The 18,683-nt window shown below is 25.6% G+C and overlaps 3 protein-coding genes across 3 annotated transcripts; all 3 read right to left on the reverse strand.

Moving 5' to 3' along the window:
* Nucleotides 1-1,516: 1,516 nt before the first annotated feature.
* On the reverse strand, nt 1,517-2,394 carry LOC119672665 (NADH dehydrogenase [ubiquinone] 1 beta subcomplex subunit 8, mitochondrial-like). The gene is made up of 3 exons (XM_038083773.1): nt 2,221-2,394; nt 1,922-2,151; nt 1,517-1,865 (listed from the first exon to the last, which is right to left on the reverse strand). The coding sequence occupies exons 1-3, from the start codon at nt 2,303-2,305 to the stop codon at nt 1,650-1,652; spliced, it is 531 nt and encodes a 176-aa protein (XP_037939701.1). The 5' UTR covers nt 2,306-2,394; the 3' UTR covers nt 1,517-1,649.
* Nucleotides 2,395-3,456: 1,062 nt separating this feature from the next.
* Nucleotides 3,457-6,657, reverse strand: LOC119667681 (alpha-tocopherol transfer protein-like; the record flags this gene model as incomplete). Its single annotated transcript, XM_038076989.1, has 6 exons — nt 6,549-6,657; nt 4,279-4,438; nt 4,130-4,211; nt 3,770-4,069; nt 3,578-3,714; nt 3,457-3,505 (listed from the first exon to the last, which is right to left on the reverse strand). Coding segments are annotated over exons 1-6 (810 nt in total), but the record flags the coding sequence as incomplete, so codon positions are not given.
* A 4,234-nt stretch (nt 6,658-10,891) lies between these two features.
* On the reverse strand, nt 10,892-16,901 carry LOC119668001 (alpha-tocopherol transfer protein-like). The gene is made up of 6 exons (XM_038077360.1): nt 16,706-16,901; nt 12,172-12,331; nt 11,891-11,972; nt 11,474-11,827; nt 11,275-11,411; nt 10,892-11,216 (listed from the first exon to the last, which is right to left on the reverse strand). Exons 1-6 carry the CDS (start codon nt 16,788-16,790, stop codon nt 11,141-11,143), a joined length of 894 nt encoding a protein of 297 aa, XP_037933288.1. The 5' UTR covers nt 16,791-16,901; the 3' UTR covers nt 10,892-11,140.
* Between the last annotated feature and the right edge of the window lie 1,782 nt (nt 16,902-18,683).

Here is an 18,683-nt window from a genome sequence, read left to right on the forward strand (position 1 = left end):
CTATTTGCTTGTGGAAAGGACAAAACTCAGGAGAAGGGGGAATACGTTATGGTTGGAATTCTGTTTTGATCAAATTGTTAACACCTTGCCAAAAAGCTGACCCCTCGCTACTGAACATTAGCTATAAATAAGTAGTTATTACGTTGATAATACATTGATGATATGCTTTTTTAAACAATCTTTATGTGGGTTAAATCATAAAGTTTATAATTTTGGATTTAACACAAAGAATGTTCCTTATTTAAAATAAGCTTAATCAATTATATTTCAATGCTGATTAAAATAAAAAAAAAATAGGGATTCACTGCTTTAGTTACATTTTGTTACAATGGATACAGATGTTTAGCAAATGAATACGTATTAAGGATTATTTCTAGTATTTTAAAGTTAAGTAATAGTAAAAATGAATCCAAATAATACTGAAATTGTAGGATCAAGGTTTTGGTCAGATATTACTACGGTTTCAAATTCTTTTGACTTTTTATATTAGAAATAAAGTAAGAGTGGTTCGCTTTTTAATTAGATCTACTTTGTATTGTAGTATTGTAAAAGTTCGATATTAAATAATATTTATAACTTCGGTTTATTGCGTCGTTATATAAATACTTATTCTGTATTGATTATTTTTTATTATTCTTTTTTGATAAAAATGAAAACTATTCTTTATAAAATTGTATTTTATTCTCTAAATAAATTATCACTAAATTTTGATAATTCAGTATTTATAAGCTAAATTAGCACAAATACCTGTGACTTTAAAGATCTATATATCAAATTTATGGATGCGAAATATTTTCATAAGTTGCAGTATTGAGTTTACTTTAACAAATGGAGTTAACATTAGATGGACACCCAAGTACAACTTTCATTTATATACCACCGCAGATCATACATCCAGCAACAACATCATTCGAGTAGATTCCCAGTTGTATTATACAATAATGTTAACTGCAAGGCCCTTTTAAAATTATTTTTTAATTGTTCTCAAATTAAAACGACACACACTACAACGGTCCTAAGAACGGCCGAGTCTATGGCCCGGAGTTACTCGTTGTAGGCAACCAAGTGCCGTTCAACATCTAACAAAGGGGTCACACAAGCAGATCTGGCAGGCTATAAAAACAACTCTGTTTTCATATGAGTTTTATTGGTAATGTTCAATATCGAAGATATTTTAATATGTTTTATAGATTGTCATATAATGACTTACATTAAAAAAGATATTCATATACCAATATGCAACTTGGTATCAACACTGCAATAAACATTACATATAATTATAATATATATAACAGCCTACAATAAATATTATCCAATTAAGATCATTTCAATAAATACAAAAATTAATAAAATTTTTAAACAAGACTCACCTTTATATCATATTTCTATACTGTAAATTCCATATAAATATGATTTAACATTCCTATGTAATTTAGATAATACAAACTCATTTGATTACCAACAATTCTCTTGTTAATTGTTTTTTCTACATATTTTTATTATATAGTTTGCCTAAATAAATTTACAAGTATTTTGCCATATAGTACTTTATTTAATTAGTTTGCACACAGAATATATCTGTAATTAAATTTTACAAATTCTTTGCGTTAAATTTAATTATCTCGTGATTAGCTACTATTATTTAGTATTTATTCATTTTCAAACGTATAATGCTTTTTACCATCTCCTGGATATTGCTTTGCAGAAACAGGACGAAACATTTTCTTGTCTTCTAACCAATAATATAATACAAAACAGAACGTCATTACACCAAGAAAAGTTCCCCAATAGACCTGGTTACTGTAACGCGGGCGTGCCGCTACTGAATAACGATCCTCGCCATACAAATCAATGTCAGCATGTATCTGCAAAAAAGTAAAAATAGTTTTGAACACAAATTTATAATGGTTTAATAACTAACCGGTTCATTGAAGTTACGTTTATGTTCTGGAAAATCGTATGGATAATATGGATCTCTAGCTTCAACACCTAATCCGATTTCTAGTTTTGGGTAATCACCATAACCCAATCCATCGTCTGGGTAGGGTTTATAATCCTCTGGGGCTATGTTATATTTTCTAGCAGCTTCATCACGTTCTTTTTGTGTGGTTGGATATGGACCAGGTTTAAAATCCTTGTTCCAATGCGCAACTGGAAAATAAAAATAAATAGTTACGTAAACACATATGTGTTGGTGTCACTAAATCTTCAAATACATACGATTTCTTGTCATTTGGTTGAGTAGCAAAGGTGCATTTGCTCCATTTAATTTTTGTACCAAACGCAAACTATTTATTAAAGCCATGACGCAAAATCCTAATGGATTTTATAATTGTAAATTATTGCAAACACTTTTTAGTTCATACCCAAATGCCAAATTTTGACATTTACTACGTATTCCATTTTGACAGTTGTAACGTATGTGAATCCACACAAATGCATACTTTGCTGAAGAAGTTTATTTTAAATTCTATTAAAACTACATGTATAACTTTATAAATAACTTTAAAGTGCATAACTCGAAACTATAAACTAAAGTCTACATTAGTTAAAGTCATAATTATCCAACAAAGCAATTAAAATCAAAGTACTGAATTTGAGACATAAAATCATAAATCATAAAAAACACTGAGAAAGTTGCTATGAAAGGCTTCGTGCCAAAATTAACAAAAAACTGCGATACATTAGGTGCAACGGACGCTACTAAAATGTATTGTCCATCATTATTTTTTCATGTCATATTCATCAGTAAAGAAACGGAGAAAGTTTATTACACACTTAAAGAATTGTATATACACTGTATAGGCACTAAATCAAAGTTCTTTTTGTTATAATTGAACTTTATCAGAAACATCATATATGGAAACTTTAACCAACTACCTTGACTGTCTACAAGGCTCAACAACATTTATATATATGTATTTATATTAATTGACAAAAAACTAATAATACAATGTGTGTTTCCAAGATACTGTCTAATTAATCTAACTAACAATTAACTAATCTCTTATAGTTCTAAATACAAGTTGAAAAGCAAATAAATAAAATTTGCGTTTTTTATAAATATTTACATATATTTTGCAAAAAATAAAAATTGAAATCATTGAAGATTTATTTACTCATTTTAACCTAACGGATATAAGGACAGAATCTTATTTAAGCGGTACTTTCTCATAATGGTAAGTTCTTTCTATTCTTTCGGTGCTGAATTTAAAGCACTGTATATATAGTATATAGCCAATTTATTTGGTAATCAAAATGCTAAAGTGGAACTATGTCTGTTACAATCACTTAAAAATACTAATTATTGTTTGACGATAAATATTTTATGTATTTTTATTAAATTTTATTAAACAGTTCCAAGAATTCACCAAATTTGTTAATTGATAATATATAAATTAATGTAAATAAATATGTATTAAGTAATGTATTATTTTTAATTAATATTTCTTAATTATCACATTTTAATTCAATTTTCCAATGTTGTGAATCAATCAAGTAAGATCTAGCCAAAAGAAATTATAAGTAAAAATGAAATTTAATTAAACTATTTCTTTTCTAATAATAATAGTATTACCGTTTTTGTTGTAAAAGTAACATAGTTTGTGCCTTAAGTTTTTCAAAACTACCACAATCGCCACCATATTCTTCTGGTAACATACTACGCGGTACATGCTCATAGAGCCCATTTATGCCATTTGTGTGAAAGTGTATCTAAAATAACTATAAATATTTATAAAAGTTCTACATTTTGTAGAAATATACGTACCATTTTAAAAACTTCTCGATTTATAAATGGTTTGACAACACTTACAATTTTGTCCAAATATGTTGGACAATTTATTAAATGTACAGCCTTAAGACGTACGGGGAAGGCTTCTTGTAGAAATTTCAAATATATACGCATTGTACCGATGGTCATTCTTGAGAAATGTTTCATGGAAAATCCATTCATGTCAAAAATTTGTACTTCACCTTCGGACAATTGATCAGAATCTGGTAAATCGGGAATACAAAAACGACAATCCGTTACCATAAAGAATGATTTGGTATCTTCTATGTGATTCATCTGTAAATAATTGAAAATTAAACGGAAGTCCATAAGATGTCTAATGAAGTATAATTTCACCTTTTTATGATCAAAATCATGTAAGCGATAACATGATACTTTATAATTTTCCGGTGTTAAACCAGGTAGTGGAATAAGGTCTCTAAATATGGAAAAAGTGTTATGAGATTTATATATAATATGTGTGTAGTTTTCTTTAGTAAACTTACGCATAAGCAAATGTGTTTTGACTTTGTTCACTATTTGGATCCCTATCCAGAAAGATGTGATCATATTTATTACGTAATTTGTAATTAATTCTTATTAATTTTTTCGTGTCTTCAACATTTCTGTACATACACTCATAAAATCTTTTTAACAACAGCCGATCTATAAAAAATATATATATTTCAATTTTTAGTAGCAATGATTTAAAAATAATTTTATTTAAACATAAACTATGTTTTATATTGCAATATCTGTACAACTTTTTTCATCGATAGACTTTAATTACTTGTGGAAAACAATTAATTATATAAGATAAAATATATATACAGTAGGTCTCCGTTAGCGGAAATTTTCAGTCATTTATATTCCGTGGTAGTTCGGTCAAAATTATAATATGCTAAATGTGCATTATGTGTCTTGCACTTCGGATCTACCACTGATTTGCTAATCCAGACATGTTATGAATATATCTGCTCGATAGTCCAGTAAAAAAAACATATGTTTATATATGAGTGATTTGCATACCTACGTATATGTTTCATTCGCCTATATATTTTGTTTGCTATTTGCTAATACACTTTATCGTTTATCATGTTAATGTGTCATTTAGCTTATGGTTTGATATAATAAACAGTAAAATAATGTTCTGTTTCTGTTCGGTTTCTATTGTTAAATAAATATATGAATATATAAGACTTTTACTGTATTTTTTATATGACTGTCGCAATACACATGCCTCATTAATTCACATTTATCCCAATTTTAATGAATGCGGGCTAGCGGAGGATTACTGTATGTATATATGCAATAAAACAATCGATTGGCTGTTTCAAATTGAATACAAATTAAATTAACTTTACTGTTCTATCCAAGACTAGGAAAGATAGGCTATATACTGTCTTTCAATAAAGAAATCGGACTTGGAGAAACACTCTAATTCGACTAAGGGGCACAATAGATCTTTTAGGTCGCAGTGTATGATCCCTTGTTTTTAAAAATAATAATACTGTTCCACTGGCGTAATATCAAAATAATTGAATGATATCAATATAATCGGTATCTCGAGAAGTAAGTTATTATATAGAATAAGCAACTTTATTAAAATCCATTATTAAATTAGGGTGCTTAAGGTATAGCAATCTTGTTAATTTTGTCAATTATTTATGTTCAGTCGTTGCTTCTCAATATATATTATTATATACGGACATCTTCATCATCTTATATGTAAATTAAGTAATAGACTTCATCTATAAAATGTTGGAACCAAAAAGACTTTAATTTTATGATTTGCTGCCTATAGTTTCGTATCAAATATTATTATATAGATTTAATTAGGTAAAAAATAGAACCGTTCTATTTTTAGAAGTTTAAATCAAAATAGTAAACTGTTTTCTATTAGTACGGTTTACTTTTAGTCACAGCATGTTAGTATACTGAGACAAAAAGAGAAAAGTTTGAGTTCTAATATAACAAAGTAAAAAAAAAATATTTTAAAAAATATTTTACAGCATTTAAATTTATTAATTGCATTTTAAAATAGAAAGTAAAATAAACAGTTTTAATTTCCACATTCCAGTTTTAATAAAATTTAAATTATTTTTATTGTGGTCATTTTAGGGTCAGAAATATTATAAGCCTAAAGGGACTTGAATAAAGTATTCTGTTAATGACAATATTTATTTTTATAAAATCCTACACTAAATAGTTGTTCTCCAAATTTGATATATGCAAGTAGGAAGTTACACAGAAATCTTTATTAATTTTTTTAATATTACAACAATTTTTATAATACAAACGTAATTTTTTTTAAAATAATTAAAACTTCCTCTTTACTATTATTTCATAATGTTTTGCATCTAAAACGACAATAATTATTTATTCGGACTTTAATTATGTAATGATCTTATATATGATTTCTTCCATTTAAATTACTTTTAATTATGCAAACTCATTTATAATTAATAAATAATTTTAATTGCGCTTTGAGGCGCACAAGTCTATATTGTTTCCTTCCTTTGTCAATATTTATTATTTAAAGCTGCACGTAATATTTTATTTGGTCAAATAAACAATTTCGGGCTAATGTACTTTGTATACAGATGAGCTAATTAAAATCTGAAAATCTGGAATTTTATAATTTAATATTCTTAACATATTTTTTCATATTTTCATATTTTACATTAATCTCTTAAAAATGCCAAATAGTATATTTACAATATTTTATATGTTTATTTAACCGATTTTGATTCTTGATATATGTGTTGATTCTTACCAATTTCCTTTGGCAGCTTTTCATTTTCCTGAAACCATTGCATTAATTCATCAATTTGAGCTTCATAAGCACGATCACCCATATTATTTTTTACTTTTTATTTTTATTAATTAATTTAAAATTTTTTAATTTAAAACTTGGATTTGCTATTGACTGTAAATTTTATAATTAAAATTCAATATATAATGCTTCACTGACTCTAACAAAATATATTAAAAATTATTTCAAAATCTAATTCGTTGGTTATGAATTTTTATTGTTGTTTGTCTGAGTTCTGAACACAAACTGAAATCAAAATTGCAATTGAAATTAAAAATTGAAAGCGATTTAATATTTTTAAGTTTATTTTTAATGTCTTCTCTTCATTATTATTTAACCGCGAACCAAATTGTTGCTTGACTAAGCAGCCAACAAGTAGGAAACGTTTTCTAATGGTGCTCATTACCAGTAACGTGTGTCAAGCCAAGCGATTCCCAAACTTTTTCACTCAAAGAAAAAGATAAAGATAAAAAGAAAATTTATAGAGACATAAAGAGATTATATATGTTATTTTCAAAATAATTAATTCTTAAGCTAAATTTGGGGAAAAAAAATTTTAAATTGAGCAATTAATTAAATTAAATTAATTAAAAATACTTATATCTTGGAGATATATCAAACACCTTTCTTACTTAATCATTAAGTTCACTTGACATAAAACCAATTTCAATTAATATAACATATGTAGTAAATCAAATATAAGAATATGTGTTTAATATATACAGTCAAACTTCCATAACGATCGACTTATGGAGACTTCGATTTAGAGAATTTTTTTAATTTTTTAAATTTTTAAAAGAAACTAGAATTACATTTAAAGGTATTTATTTATTTGAAATCAAATACATCACAAAAGTTATAGTGAAGTAAAATATTTAGAAATCAGAGCTTGGTATTTTATTTTTTTTCTTATTTTCAGTATGAAGAGATTCCAATTTATTCTAAGACTTATAGTGATCATCGGTTGTAGTATCATTCGTTTGCACATAAAAAATTCAGAATTCTGAATGAATCTTATGCTTCATTCTTGGAAGGCTGATAAACAATTTCATCCACCGAACCCTCATCATCATTTTCCGTTGTACTTAGAATTGATTTCACTAATTCAGAGCTATAATGCTCAATAATATCGTAAACTGTAGGAAAGCTTGATATAATAGTTAAGAGTAGCGTTGGAAGTTGTTTTATTTACTTTATTCACGGTCTTCATCAATGTTATTCTTTAGAAAACTAAAGAACAGTCTTCCTGTTCGTCCCATGTAGAAAATTGGCCAAATCCAAAAGCAGTGCACTATCGTTTGACTACTTACATCTATATGTCAAGCTTTTGTTAGATGATTTATGCAATCCATAAGTGTAATATTCTGCTTTTTGTTTACTTCTATAGGCTTTAGTGCTTCTTTTACGATTCTGTTGCGATAGTTACACTTTACACTTTGAATTACTCCCTGATCAAGCGGTTGCAATTTAGAGGTCATATTCGGTGGAAAAAATGCCAATTTCTATGCATTTGCACAAATATCAGCGACTGGTATTTGCACAAAGAAGCAACATAAAAAAAAAAAATAAGCATTTGGTTTGGGAAAAGGGACTGCCTCTAACACCAAAATGGATTCATAGTTAAAACAAAAATTCGACTTAAAGAATGCAAATTTCTCATATTTCTATCGGCCACGCGACAATATTTTTATTCGAGTTATAGAAGTTTGAGTTATGGAAGCAGAATTGTATGTAATGTGCTCTCTAAAACCCTGTTGCACTCTTTTTAGTTCGAGTTATAGAAATTTCGAGTTCTAGAAGTTCGAAGCATGGAAGTTGAATTGAGCAATAAATTTAAATGACACGTACTTGAAAAATATATATTTATATCTGGGAGATATATATATATATATATATCGAACATCTCCCTTTCTTAATCATTGAGTCCACTTGACATAAAACAATTTTAATTAATATGTGTAATAAATTATATATAAAAATATAATATTAAAAGAAAATATGTTTGCTTCAAAGTTTAATAAGCTCACATTAATGATAATGTGAGCTTAATGTGGTAATGTGTGACTTTAAATAATCACAAATATTTAAAGTCGGCCGATGAAAAAAATTATAAAAAATTGTTTTGGTATTTAAAGCAGCTATTAAAATTTTAGGGTTGCATATTAAAACATTTTTCAAAAATTGTTCTATGTGATATTACGCACGCGATCATATTATTATAAACTACTAAATTTGTTGTTGATTTCAAGTAAAAAATTAAATTTAATTTAATTATTAAACTAATTTTTTAAGTTAAAAACTTGAAAGCATTAATCGCTTGTACAACATGGCTTTATCGCAGTATATCATTTGCTCATTATTATTATTTTATAAGAATTTTCACTGTGCCCTAAAGAACTTTTGTGCCCCCTACATGAACTTAGAGTATTTCTCCAAGTAAAACTTCCTCTAAAAATTGTAGTGATGCATCTACATTACGTTTTGATTGTCTACCTAGTTATTACTTTCGTTTATGCTTTAGTGTCAAGCAAACTGTTAGTACGTGTTTTGAAGTCTCATTCTCTTCCATACAAAACCTACAAATTTAATTGGAGTAAGTTCCAACTAAGTTTAACCTACGGAGCCTTGTCAACAATCCTATTTTGATTCGTAAATAATATTTAGGTACTTATATTTGTTGTACAAAATCCTTAATCCTTGTTCTAACTTAAAAATCCTTATAATCGCTTACGATTGCAATAGCCCTGTTTGATTATTCTATTAAAATCATTTGCTTTTGTAGTATACTTATTGTAAACAAAAACATCCGATACTCATTTTGTATGTAGTCTGAGAAAAGTATTATACGCTTATAATTGGACCAATCTATATACATACGCAGCAGCATTGATTGTTGAACTTGCAAAAATGACTCCAACTACTTTAAGTGTATGCAAGCCGCTCTTAAAATCAGATGTACTCGAGATTTTGCATGAGCAACAACGATTAAGGCCGTGTGCGAATTTGACTAAATTGATGGTAAATTGAGGGAAATAGTAAATTATGCCGGTATGGCAGCGAATGTTGGTATTTACCAGAATTTCGAGTACGGTAAATTAAATAAAATTAGGTAAGTTACGTGTTACCATTGTAAAAATTTTATAAGATGTTTAATAAATAAATAAACAAATTTGAAAATTTTTTACCAAAAATAATAAATAAGTGCAATAAATAAATAAATACATATATACATAAGTGCAGTGCAAAAAATTCTTAGGAAATTTCAATTTACTTTATCTCAATTTACTCGATTTATTATTCTTATATACAATTCTTTTATACAATTTAGCTGATTTATTATTCTATGTTCTCACATTTGCTTCACCTACATATAATGTGGTATTATGCTGGTCGATATTCTCAACTTTACCATTATATATATATGACACTTACATATATGACAGAATATAAAAAACCTGACTGCGCGCGAATTTACTCAGTACTGTGTACGTACTTTTTATGAAAATGATGAATATGCCATAGCAAGTAGAGCAGTAAATCCTTTATATATTAATATATAATATCGTCCGGTAAATAAGAAATGTATGCTCAAGAATTTATAGCAATGACAATTAGCATACTAAAAAAGTAATATTATAAAGCAACATTACATTTGTTCAAAGCATTTTTTGAATAAATAAATTTTTCATAATTTTAATTAAATTATGATTATAATTTTGACATAATTATTATTGTTTTAAATGATAATATTAAAAAAACACTGCCTATTTACAAATTTCTAATTACTTCTGGACCACACCTGTAGCATAACTCTAGCATAACTTAGAATTTCATAATAATCATCTGCTCTCTTCTTATGATTATAACATTTTCTTTTATTCTACTTAAAGTATGTTAGAAGAATACGGAAAACTACTTATAGTATATACTACACAATTAAATAATAAATTCATCGAAAACAAATTGGATGGTTTGTTAAGAAACATTACATTCAAAAAACAAAAACATTTATAAAGCAGTTGTGACAAATAAAATTCGTTACTCCACGAAAACGAAATCTACAAACAAAAAACAGTTGACTAATTTTTCGTTTGCGGTGAAGGAAATAATTTTATGACTTTTAATTTGTTTATTTATTTACTTTTTGTTTTAAATTAAGTTTTTATCAAACATCTTCAATTATCGCTCTTATAATATTAATAATAAGTAATATAAATTTATACAATTTAATAATATGTTATACTTAAATATACATATGTAATTACTTAAAATTTCTTTAATTTGAATAAATGACATGTCTCAGTTTAATAATTTCGCTGATATTATATTAATTAATGATGCTCATTAAAGTAATTTTCTGATTGCTTACGGAGAATTTTTGTACTAGCACAGTACTTTAAGTATGTACTGTTTTCCTTACTGTATAAAATATATAATTATTTATTGTTATCATACATTTAAAAGTGTACAAGCAAAACCCACTTATTTATTGTATACCATATTAACACATTAAAAATAAAAGATTATATGACTTTAAGTTCAAAAGATTATTATTATGAAAACCACGACCAACGGCTTGAAGTTTGTACCGGCTCCATTTTCCAATATTTCTCATCCATTAAATATTCTCTGTAATAAAAAATTAATCTTTGAATCATATTAGTAGTTATAAAAAATTATAAATAACTTTTTTTCTTTCACTATTTCTTTCCATTTGGCTTTAATGTCCGCTAATTTTCCTGCACTACCTCCAAATTCTTCAGGTAACATCTCACGTGGCACATGTTCATATAGGCTGTCTAGTCCATTTGTATGGAAGTGCACCTGATAAAACGGATTATTAAAATTAATTTATAATCAAATTTAAATAAAATATAAATACAAACCAATTTATAGACATCATCTCGTATGAAAGGTTTTAATATAGCAATTAACTTATTCATGTATGATGGACAATTAATCATATGTAGAGCACGCAATTTCACAGGATAGGCTTCCTGCAGGAATTTCATATGCATACGCATTGTACTAATTGAGACTTTATAGACGTGTCGCAATGTATAACCAGTAGCGTCACATACTTGAATATCACCATCGGCCATTTTATCTAATTCTGTAACAGAGTCACTATCGGAGTTATTTTCATTTGTACTAGAGTCCTGTTCTGTATCCACGTCATTCATTGTAAAACGACTATCGGATAACATAAAAAAAAATTTACATTCTTCAATACTATCATGCTGGAAATTATACATTATACATTAAATACATATTTATGCATATATTTTATAAAATAGGTTTACCTTATTTGCATCATGCTCGACTAAACGAGAACAGATTATTTTACAGCGATCTGGGGTTAAACCTGGCATGGGTACTATATCACTAAAATTATTTTATATAATATTTTAGATTAATTATGGAATAGACTAATTGTTCACTAAATTAAAAAACTATGAAATAATATTTTAAATAAATTACTAATAAGCCCCTTCTATAGTTAATATAGAATGGGCTAAAAAAGAAATAATATAATATTTTAGTTGAATTTTATTTTGTTTTGTAAATATATTTCTATACTTACACTACTTCCTGTACTTGTTCTATAGCTTCATCATCAGGATCACGGTCAAGGAATATGTATGGATTTTTCATTCTTAGCGAATAATTCAGTTCAATTAATTGTTTAGTTTCCTCGATATCACAATTCATGCATTTTAGGAAACGTTTAAGAAGATTACGATCTAAAATGTTGATTTTCATAGTATAATAAAAAAATATATTAAATATATATTTATTATATATTATGTTAAGAAAATATATATTAAATTTTAAAATATTTAAAATTCGCTTAAAAATACAATTTCATTTAATTTTATACTATGAGATGTAGAACAACTATTATTTGTTATCTTCTATTAAATAATTTAGGTAAAATCAGTTAAAATTTGGATTAAAAAAATAGATGATGAATGCATAAGTCTTAATTTAACGAAAGTCTATGTTGTCTCTCAGGAAACTATAAAAAGTAATTATTGTCAATGGATCAAGTAAAAAAAATTTGATGAGTGGTTTGTGGTTCATGACATTCCAATTTCCACAGAATTGATAATAGATAGATGTTGCTTAGATACAACTAATCATATATGTTATTTGTACATTCAATTTTCGATAACAGCAGCTATAATTTTGTAAGCTGTTTTTTGGTTTATAGAAATTAAGTCCACAGTTTTGGTAACACAGTACGGTTGCCTTGATCTATACGCTGTAGTAAGATCTTATCACTTTCTATTAGAGTGTCATAAGAAAAGCAGTACATCAATTCTTGAATACACTTTTCAAGGAAAAAGGAATTAATCAAAATTCAAAAAATTACATTTTACTATATGAAATGAAGATAGCACAAATTTTGACGCAAAGGTACCGGATTCGGTCAATATGTACCAATGCTATTAGAAGTACAGAACACATACAAAATAAAATTACTTGAAAAATTTTTCATTTTAAAAAAATAGTTTAAATAAAAATAATAAAAAGTAACAATTATTCTTAAAAGTAGGTTATTTGTTTAAGCGTGATGGTCTGTAATTTTGATAATTGATAGTATGACTAGTTTCACTATAAAGATTCAATGCCGCTTATAAAAGTTTTTATATTCATATACATTTCACAAAAAATTAATTAAGTTATTGTTTACTGTGTAATGTATTAATTATGTATTAATTGTATTAATTAAAATATTTTTATATCGGGCACAGAAACTCATTACTATCTATTAGAAATAAGTATGCGATCAAATAAAAATTTGATAAATTTTGATAAAAATATAATTTAAATATATTGAAATTGATTCAAAGTTTTTGTTGAGTGAGGCATACGTTAAATGTATTATATTTAATTATATATGCAGTAATAATAGTAATATTTTAATAAAATATTAGCAGGCATGAGTAATATTGACAATGATTCTGCAATAATAGCAAAAATAGATATTGTAAACTTTTATTTTATATGTAAATAAATTAACACTTATTGTTATAGTTAAACCTTAGAAATTTAATTTTCTTGGGATTTTTAAAACCTGGTTTTTCACACATGTTTTACACTAACAAAACATATTCAGTTACAAGCAGATATAGATATATAATGTAAATATAATATGTATTTACTAACAGGTGGTTTTCAGTAATTAACTTATCTATTGTAAATAATTTAATCACATAGCTAAATATTGTATATAAATTATACATAAATATCTGGTTTTTATTATAATGCATTTAATTACTTAAATTACAAGAGTTATTGACAGAGATGGTGTGAAGGATTATGAAAAGATAGTACTAATGTCGTCCATTTTATTAAGAAAGACCACTGAACAACAACAAATTACATACTAAAAATAAAACTGGAACTAGTGTTATAATGTATTTTGTTCTTGCGGCACTATCCTTCTTTAATGAAATTCACTTTATCTCAGATGCAGTAGTTATAAGGAGTTACAGAGTTATGTAAAGAACCTGTTCACATAATAATATTCCCCAAAATATATACTATATTTTTCATTTTTTTTTTCAATCTTAAAAAGGGATTGAATTATAATTTTCGTAATAATTGCTAAGAAACGTGGTTATACAAAGTAAGTTCCAAAATCATTTAAAATGCATATTATTATTAGAGGTCAATTTCACTCTGGTAATTTAAATCTTGACACTAACTTAAGTACGAACCATGTTAGCAAAGTTGATATCTTAACTATGACTAAAACATTATACAAAACTATACCGCCAACTCAGTATAAAAATAACAAATAAAAATATTTTATTAGTATAACGCACTAATAAATCAAATATCAATTGAATACTTTTGATATACCTTGAACAAATGATATAATACAATCGCCATATCATATTAAAACAAGCTTATGTAGTTAAAAACTATGAGAGAAACATTTCTTACTTTATATTGAAAAATCAGAAACAGTGAAGACCGTTTTAATTGATTCAAAGCTTTTTAAACCCTGCTATTGCTTGAAGACAAATATATTTACTCTAGTTAGTAGTTAAACAGGAAATAATGTAGAACTGAGTCGTAAAGTACATGTTGAACGTTGAATGTATTTTTATTAAATTACCGATAGGGCGCCAGGTTATTCAAGCTACATAGTAAATTCGTTTTACAATAGTTAAGCATGATAATATTGTCGACTCACTAAAAAAATCGTGAAAACTTGTAGCATCGAATTTTCTTTAGCAATGAAACTTAATCCGATCACTAAATACTTCACACACAAAGAAATGCATTGTCATCGCGCAATATTTGTATCCGTTGATATAATATTTCTCTTATGTTTATGTTAAGAAACCAAAATACAATTGGCTCTTATGATCCTCTGTTTTTTCACTTATTCATTATTTAAGGAATACTTTGTTTTCTTCAAGGGAGAGCGGGTCAGTTGATAAATTATTCTATATTCTTACATTTGCTTCACCTACATATAATGTGGTGAATATATATTATGCTGGTCGACATTCTCAACTTTACCATTATGTTAAACTTACATAGGTATATCACAGAATATAAAAAACCGAATGTACTGCGTACGTAACTTTTATGACAAAGAGGAATGCCTAACTGCAAGTAGAATAGTAGATCATTAATATATTAATATACAATATTATCCGGTAAATACAGATAACCTACATTCAGAAATGTGTACTTAAGAATTTATAGTAATGAAAATAAGCATACTAATAAAAGTAATATTATAAAGCACTATTAAGTTTGTTCAATGCATTTTTTGAGTGGATAAATTGTTCATAATTTTAAGTGTATGATTAAAATTATTTTAAATCTTGATATTAGTTTTGAACATTTTTTGACATTTAATTTAGAAATTGTACTTTAAAATATTGATTTATTTATTTATTATATAATTTTTTTTATTACATATATAAAGTGTTATAGTTAATCGTAACTTTATATACGTGCTAGTACTACTATGTCAAAGTTATGCCAAAAATGTGACAAGAAAAACTCAGGAACATCGAATTATTAATATATTAATATATATTATTGTCTACTAAATATAGATTACCAATTATTACCAATAATTATACTATATTATAAATCACTATTAAGTTTGCTCTTTTTGATTATATAATTTTTATTAAATGATAAAGATTCAATGTATTAATGATTAAAATTAAAAAAAAATATTTCTAAATATTTTTCATAAATTTCAAAACTGTCTTGTTTTTGTCTTTTATCAATATTAATTAGGATTATAGAAAGTCAAAGCATATATGGCATATATCTATCTAAATACAAAATTAAAAAACCTTAAATATCTCAGTTATAGTAATAATTGGAGACTTATTCTATTTAATTTCAAATTTTTATACTCTTAATTCAAAAACATATTTATATAATTTTTAAACTTGAAAAATTTACCCATTGTTCTATAAAATAATTTCATTCATTTCAATGTCTTATAATCTAATAAATATTTTTTTAAAATAATTTTTCATCTAACGCGCACTGTTTCTCTAGAATAGGCTTCTTAAGCATGATACCTACAGCTTTATTCGATTAAAACGCACAAAATTTATTCATTAATTCTCATTCACTCTAGAAAATGTATACATTGTTGTGTTGTTATTACTATGCTTAATACATTAGATACCCCACTACTTTTGATTTATTACATATCTTATTTGTTTTTTTTTTTTTATAACAAAATCGCATTTTATTACTATGCTTTATATACTTTTAAAATAATAAATGTGGTTTTAGGTATAGAAAACATATATCATTAGAAATTTTAAGTTTATAATATAATCTATTGATTTTAGGGTTTTAAGATTACATTTTGTAGAAGCCGCTTAACACTTTTCATACACACATTTTAGGACTTACAAATATGAAAGCTATAGTCTTATAACTGAAACATAGTCAAATTACATACGTATATATAAAAAAAAAAAATTTCAATTGAGCATAAAAATTGTATTTAATTTTAATGCAATTAAAATTTCAAGTTTTTTATATTATTTTTTATTATTAATTGTAACGCCAGCTCGACAAGATCTTTTCTTAGATAAGTTAAGTAAAATTATTACCGATTTCTTGTGGTAATTTTGGATTTTCCTGAAACCATTTTTGTAATTCATTTAATTTAGCTTCCAACTCCGATTTGTTAACCATTCTTTTTAGATTTGATTACTAAATTGTTTATATTGTTAATAATCGAACCGACTTGTTTATATTACATACACTTAACGAATGAATAATTTATCTGCAAATGGAAACCGAACAATCAAGCGAAGCGGTAGAGAATAAACTAAATTTCTGACGGCATTAAGCAGTGCAAATACTCATAATTCTATCAAATTCAAACTTGTATCGCACAGTGGAAAAAAACTCAAAATTTACCACACAAATTGCGTTCTGACAAGCTTTTCAAGAAAATAAGTTGAAACAAGTTTTATGCGCCTGTTAAAAAAATTTAATTAAATCTAATCATATGTTACATACAATTAAAAATAATTAAAAAATACGTAAAAAATTAAGGAACTTATTTTTATATATTATTTTGTAAAAATTTTAGCAAAAATATTTTTTTTCAGTGTTTGTTAAGCTCGTAAAAAACATGAAGTTATATGTTAGATACAGATATTTAGATTGTAGTGATTACTTTACAACCCACTCTTATATGCAAACATAAGAAGCTCCAAAAATTTTTAGATAACCACTAATCTCAATTGTCGATATAATATATTGTAGAGATATAAATTTATAATACTTATATATGTATTATATCAAATTCAAATATATATGGATTATTTTTCGAACTTTCTAGAGACAAAAATTATGCAAAATCTTTGTGATAATGAAATAACATCTATAGTATAAATTTATATTTATAACATCACATCTCTAAAATTTTATCTATAAAATTACATATAGGTATCATATATACCTATATACTGATATCTATATGGTGATTGGTTTTATTGTTAGTTTATAATATTGTTAGTTTCCTGGCGATGACTTTAGACTAAAGTCGAAATATCAAGTTGGTTTTGCTTAATTTTTATTTGTAACAATTATAAAAAATTTACTAATTAGCTTGTAATGAAACTATATTATAAAATTACATCTATGAAATTAAATCTGAAAAATTATATATATAAAATTATATTCACAAAATTATATCTATAAAATTACATCTAAAGCCGAAAGTTCTTTCACTCACCATTTCGTTAAGGATACTGTTCGATTAAGTATATATTATATATGTGGGATGTATAAATCGATTTATTTACATTATCTCCATATAAGATAGATAATATATAGGTATGTTCTTTAATTTTAAAAATTTAACTAAAGAAAAAATATAACGTACTTGTGAATTATCAATAAATTATTATATTTGTAATAACAACTTTTTCTTAACAAAATCAATTAATATATCAAATTTAAAATTTTATTCTGAAGATATTAATCAAATGAACACATATAATAGAAATAAATAGCTTGAACTAGGAAAACCATTCATAATAGATTAACTCATCAAAAAACAAAATAATAAGACTCATCATTATTGAAGAGAACCCATTGATTTAAGTGAGGTCCGTAATATAAGGTTTACTTATTTTATTTTATATGTTATACAATGTGTAGTTAAACTAAAAATTGTAATTTTATGTAATTAGTAATAAAGTTTTAAAACTTATTGTTAATCTTTAAGAGAAGATACAATAAATAAAAGTATATGTATATAAAAAAAAATTAAAGAGAATATAGATAAATTCTATTAAGTATCTTAAAAACATATAAACGAACCTATTGAAACTATCGAATCTAAGCATATAGATTGAATATAAAACGAATAAAGATATAATGAACTAAGAACACCAGATGCCATTTACCTGCAGTTCAGTAAGGACTCTAAAAATAAAAATCTAATTAAATCATTACATGCAAAAAAATTTTTTTTTCTTTTTTTTACACATACGGCTTACTCACACAATCAAGCGAAATTTTTAACCCGTTAAATTCATCTAGTGTGGCCAACAGCATAAATTAATCTTTCAA

This window comes from Teleopsis dalmanni, chromosome 1, assembly GCF_002237135.1.
Source record: "Teleopsis dalmanni isolate 2A chromosome 1, ASM223713v2, whole genome shotgun sequence".
NCBI classification, from domain to species: Eukaryota; Metazoa; Arthropoda; class Insecta; order Diptera; family Diopsidae; genus Teleopsis; species Teleopsis dalmanni.

Bases quoted from the DNA above. Each gene is read 5' to 3' on its own strand.
- LOC119672665 (XM_038083773.1), bottom strand. From the start codon at position 2,305: ATGGCTTTAATAAATAGTTTGCGTTTGGTACAAAAATTAAATGGAGCA. The intron at 2,152-2,220 runs GTATGTATTTGA...TTTATTTTCCAG, and splicing joins CAACCAAATGACAAGAAATC to TTGCGCATTGGAACAAGGAT. The intron at 1,866-1,921 runs GTTAGTTATTAA...ACTTTTTTGCAG, and splicing joins AACGTAACTTCAATGAACCG to ATACATGCTGACATTGATTT.
- LOC119668001 (XM_038077360.1), bottom strand. From the start codon at position 16,790: ATGGTTAACAAATCGGAGTTGGAAGCTAAATTAAATGAATTACAAAAA. The intron at 12,332-16,705 runs GTAATAATTTTA...TCAACATTTTAG, and splicing joins AAAATTACCACAAGAAATCG to ATCGTAATCTTCTTAAACGT. The intron at 11,973-12,171 runs GTAAGTATAGAA...AAATAATTTTAG, and splicing joins GAACAAGTACAGGAAGTAGT to TGATATAGTACCCATGCCAG.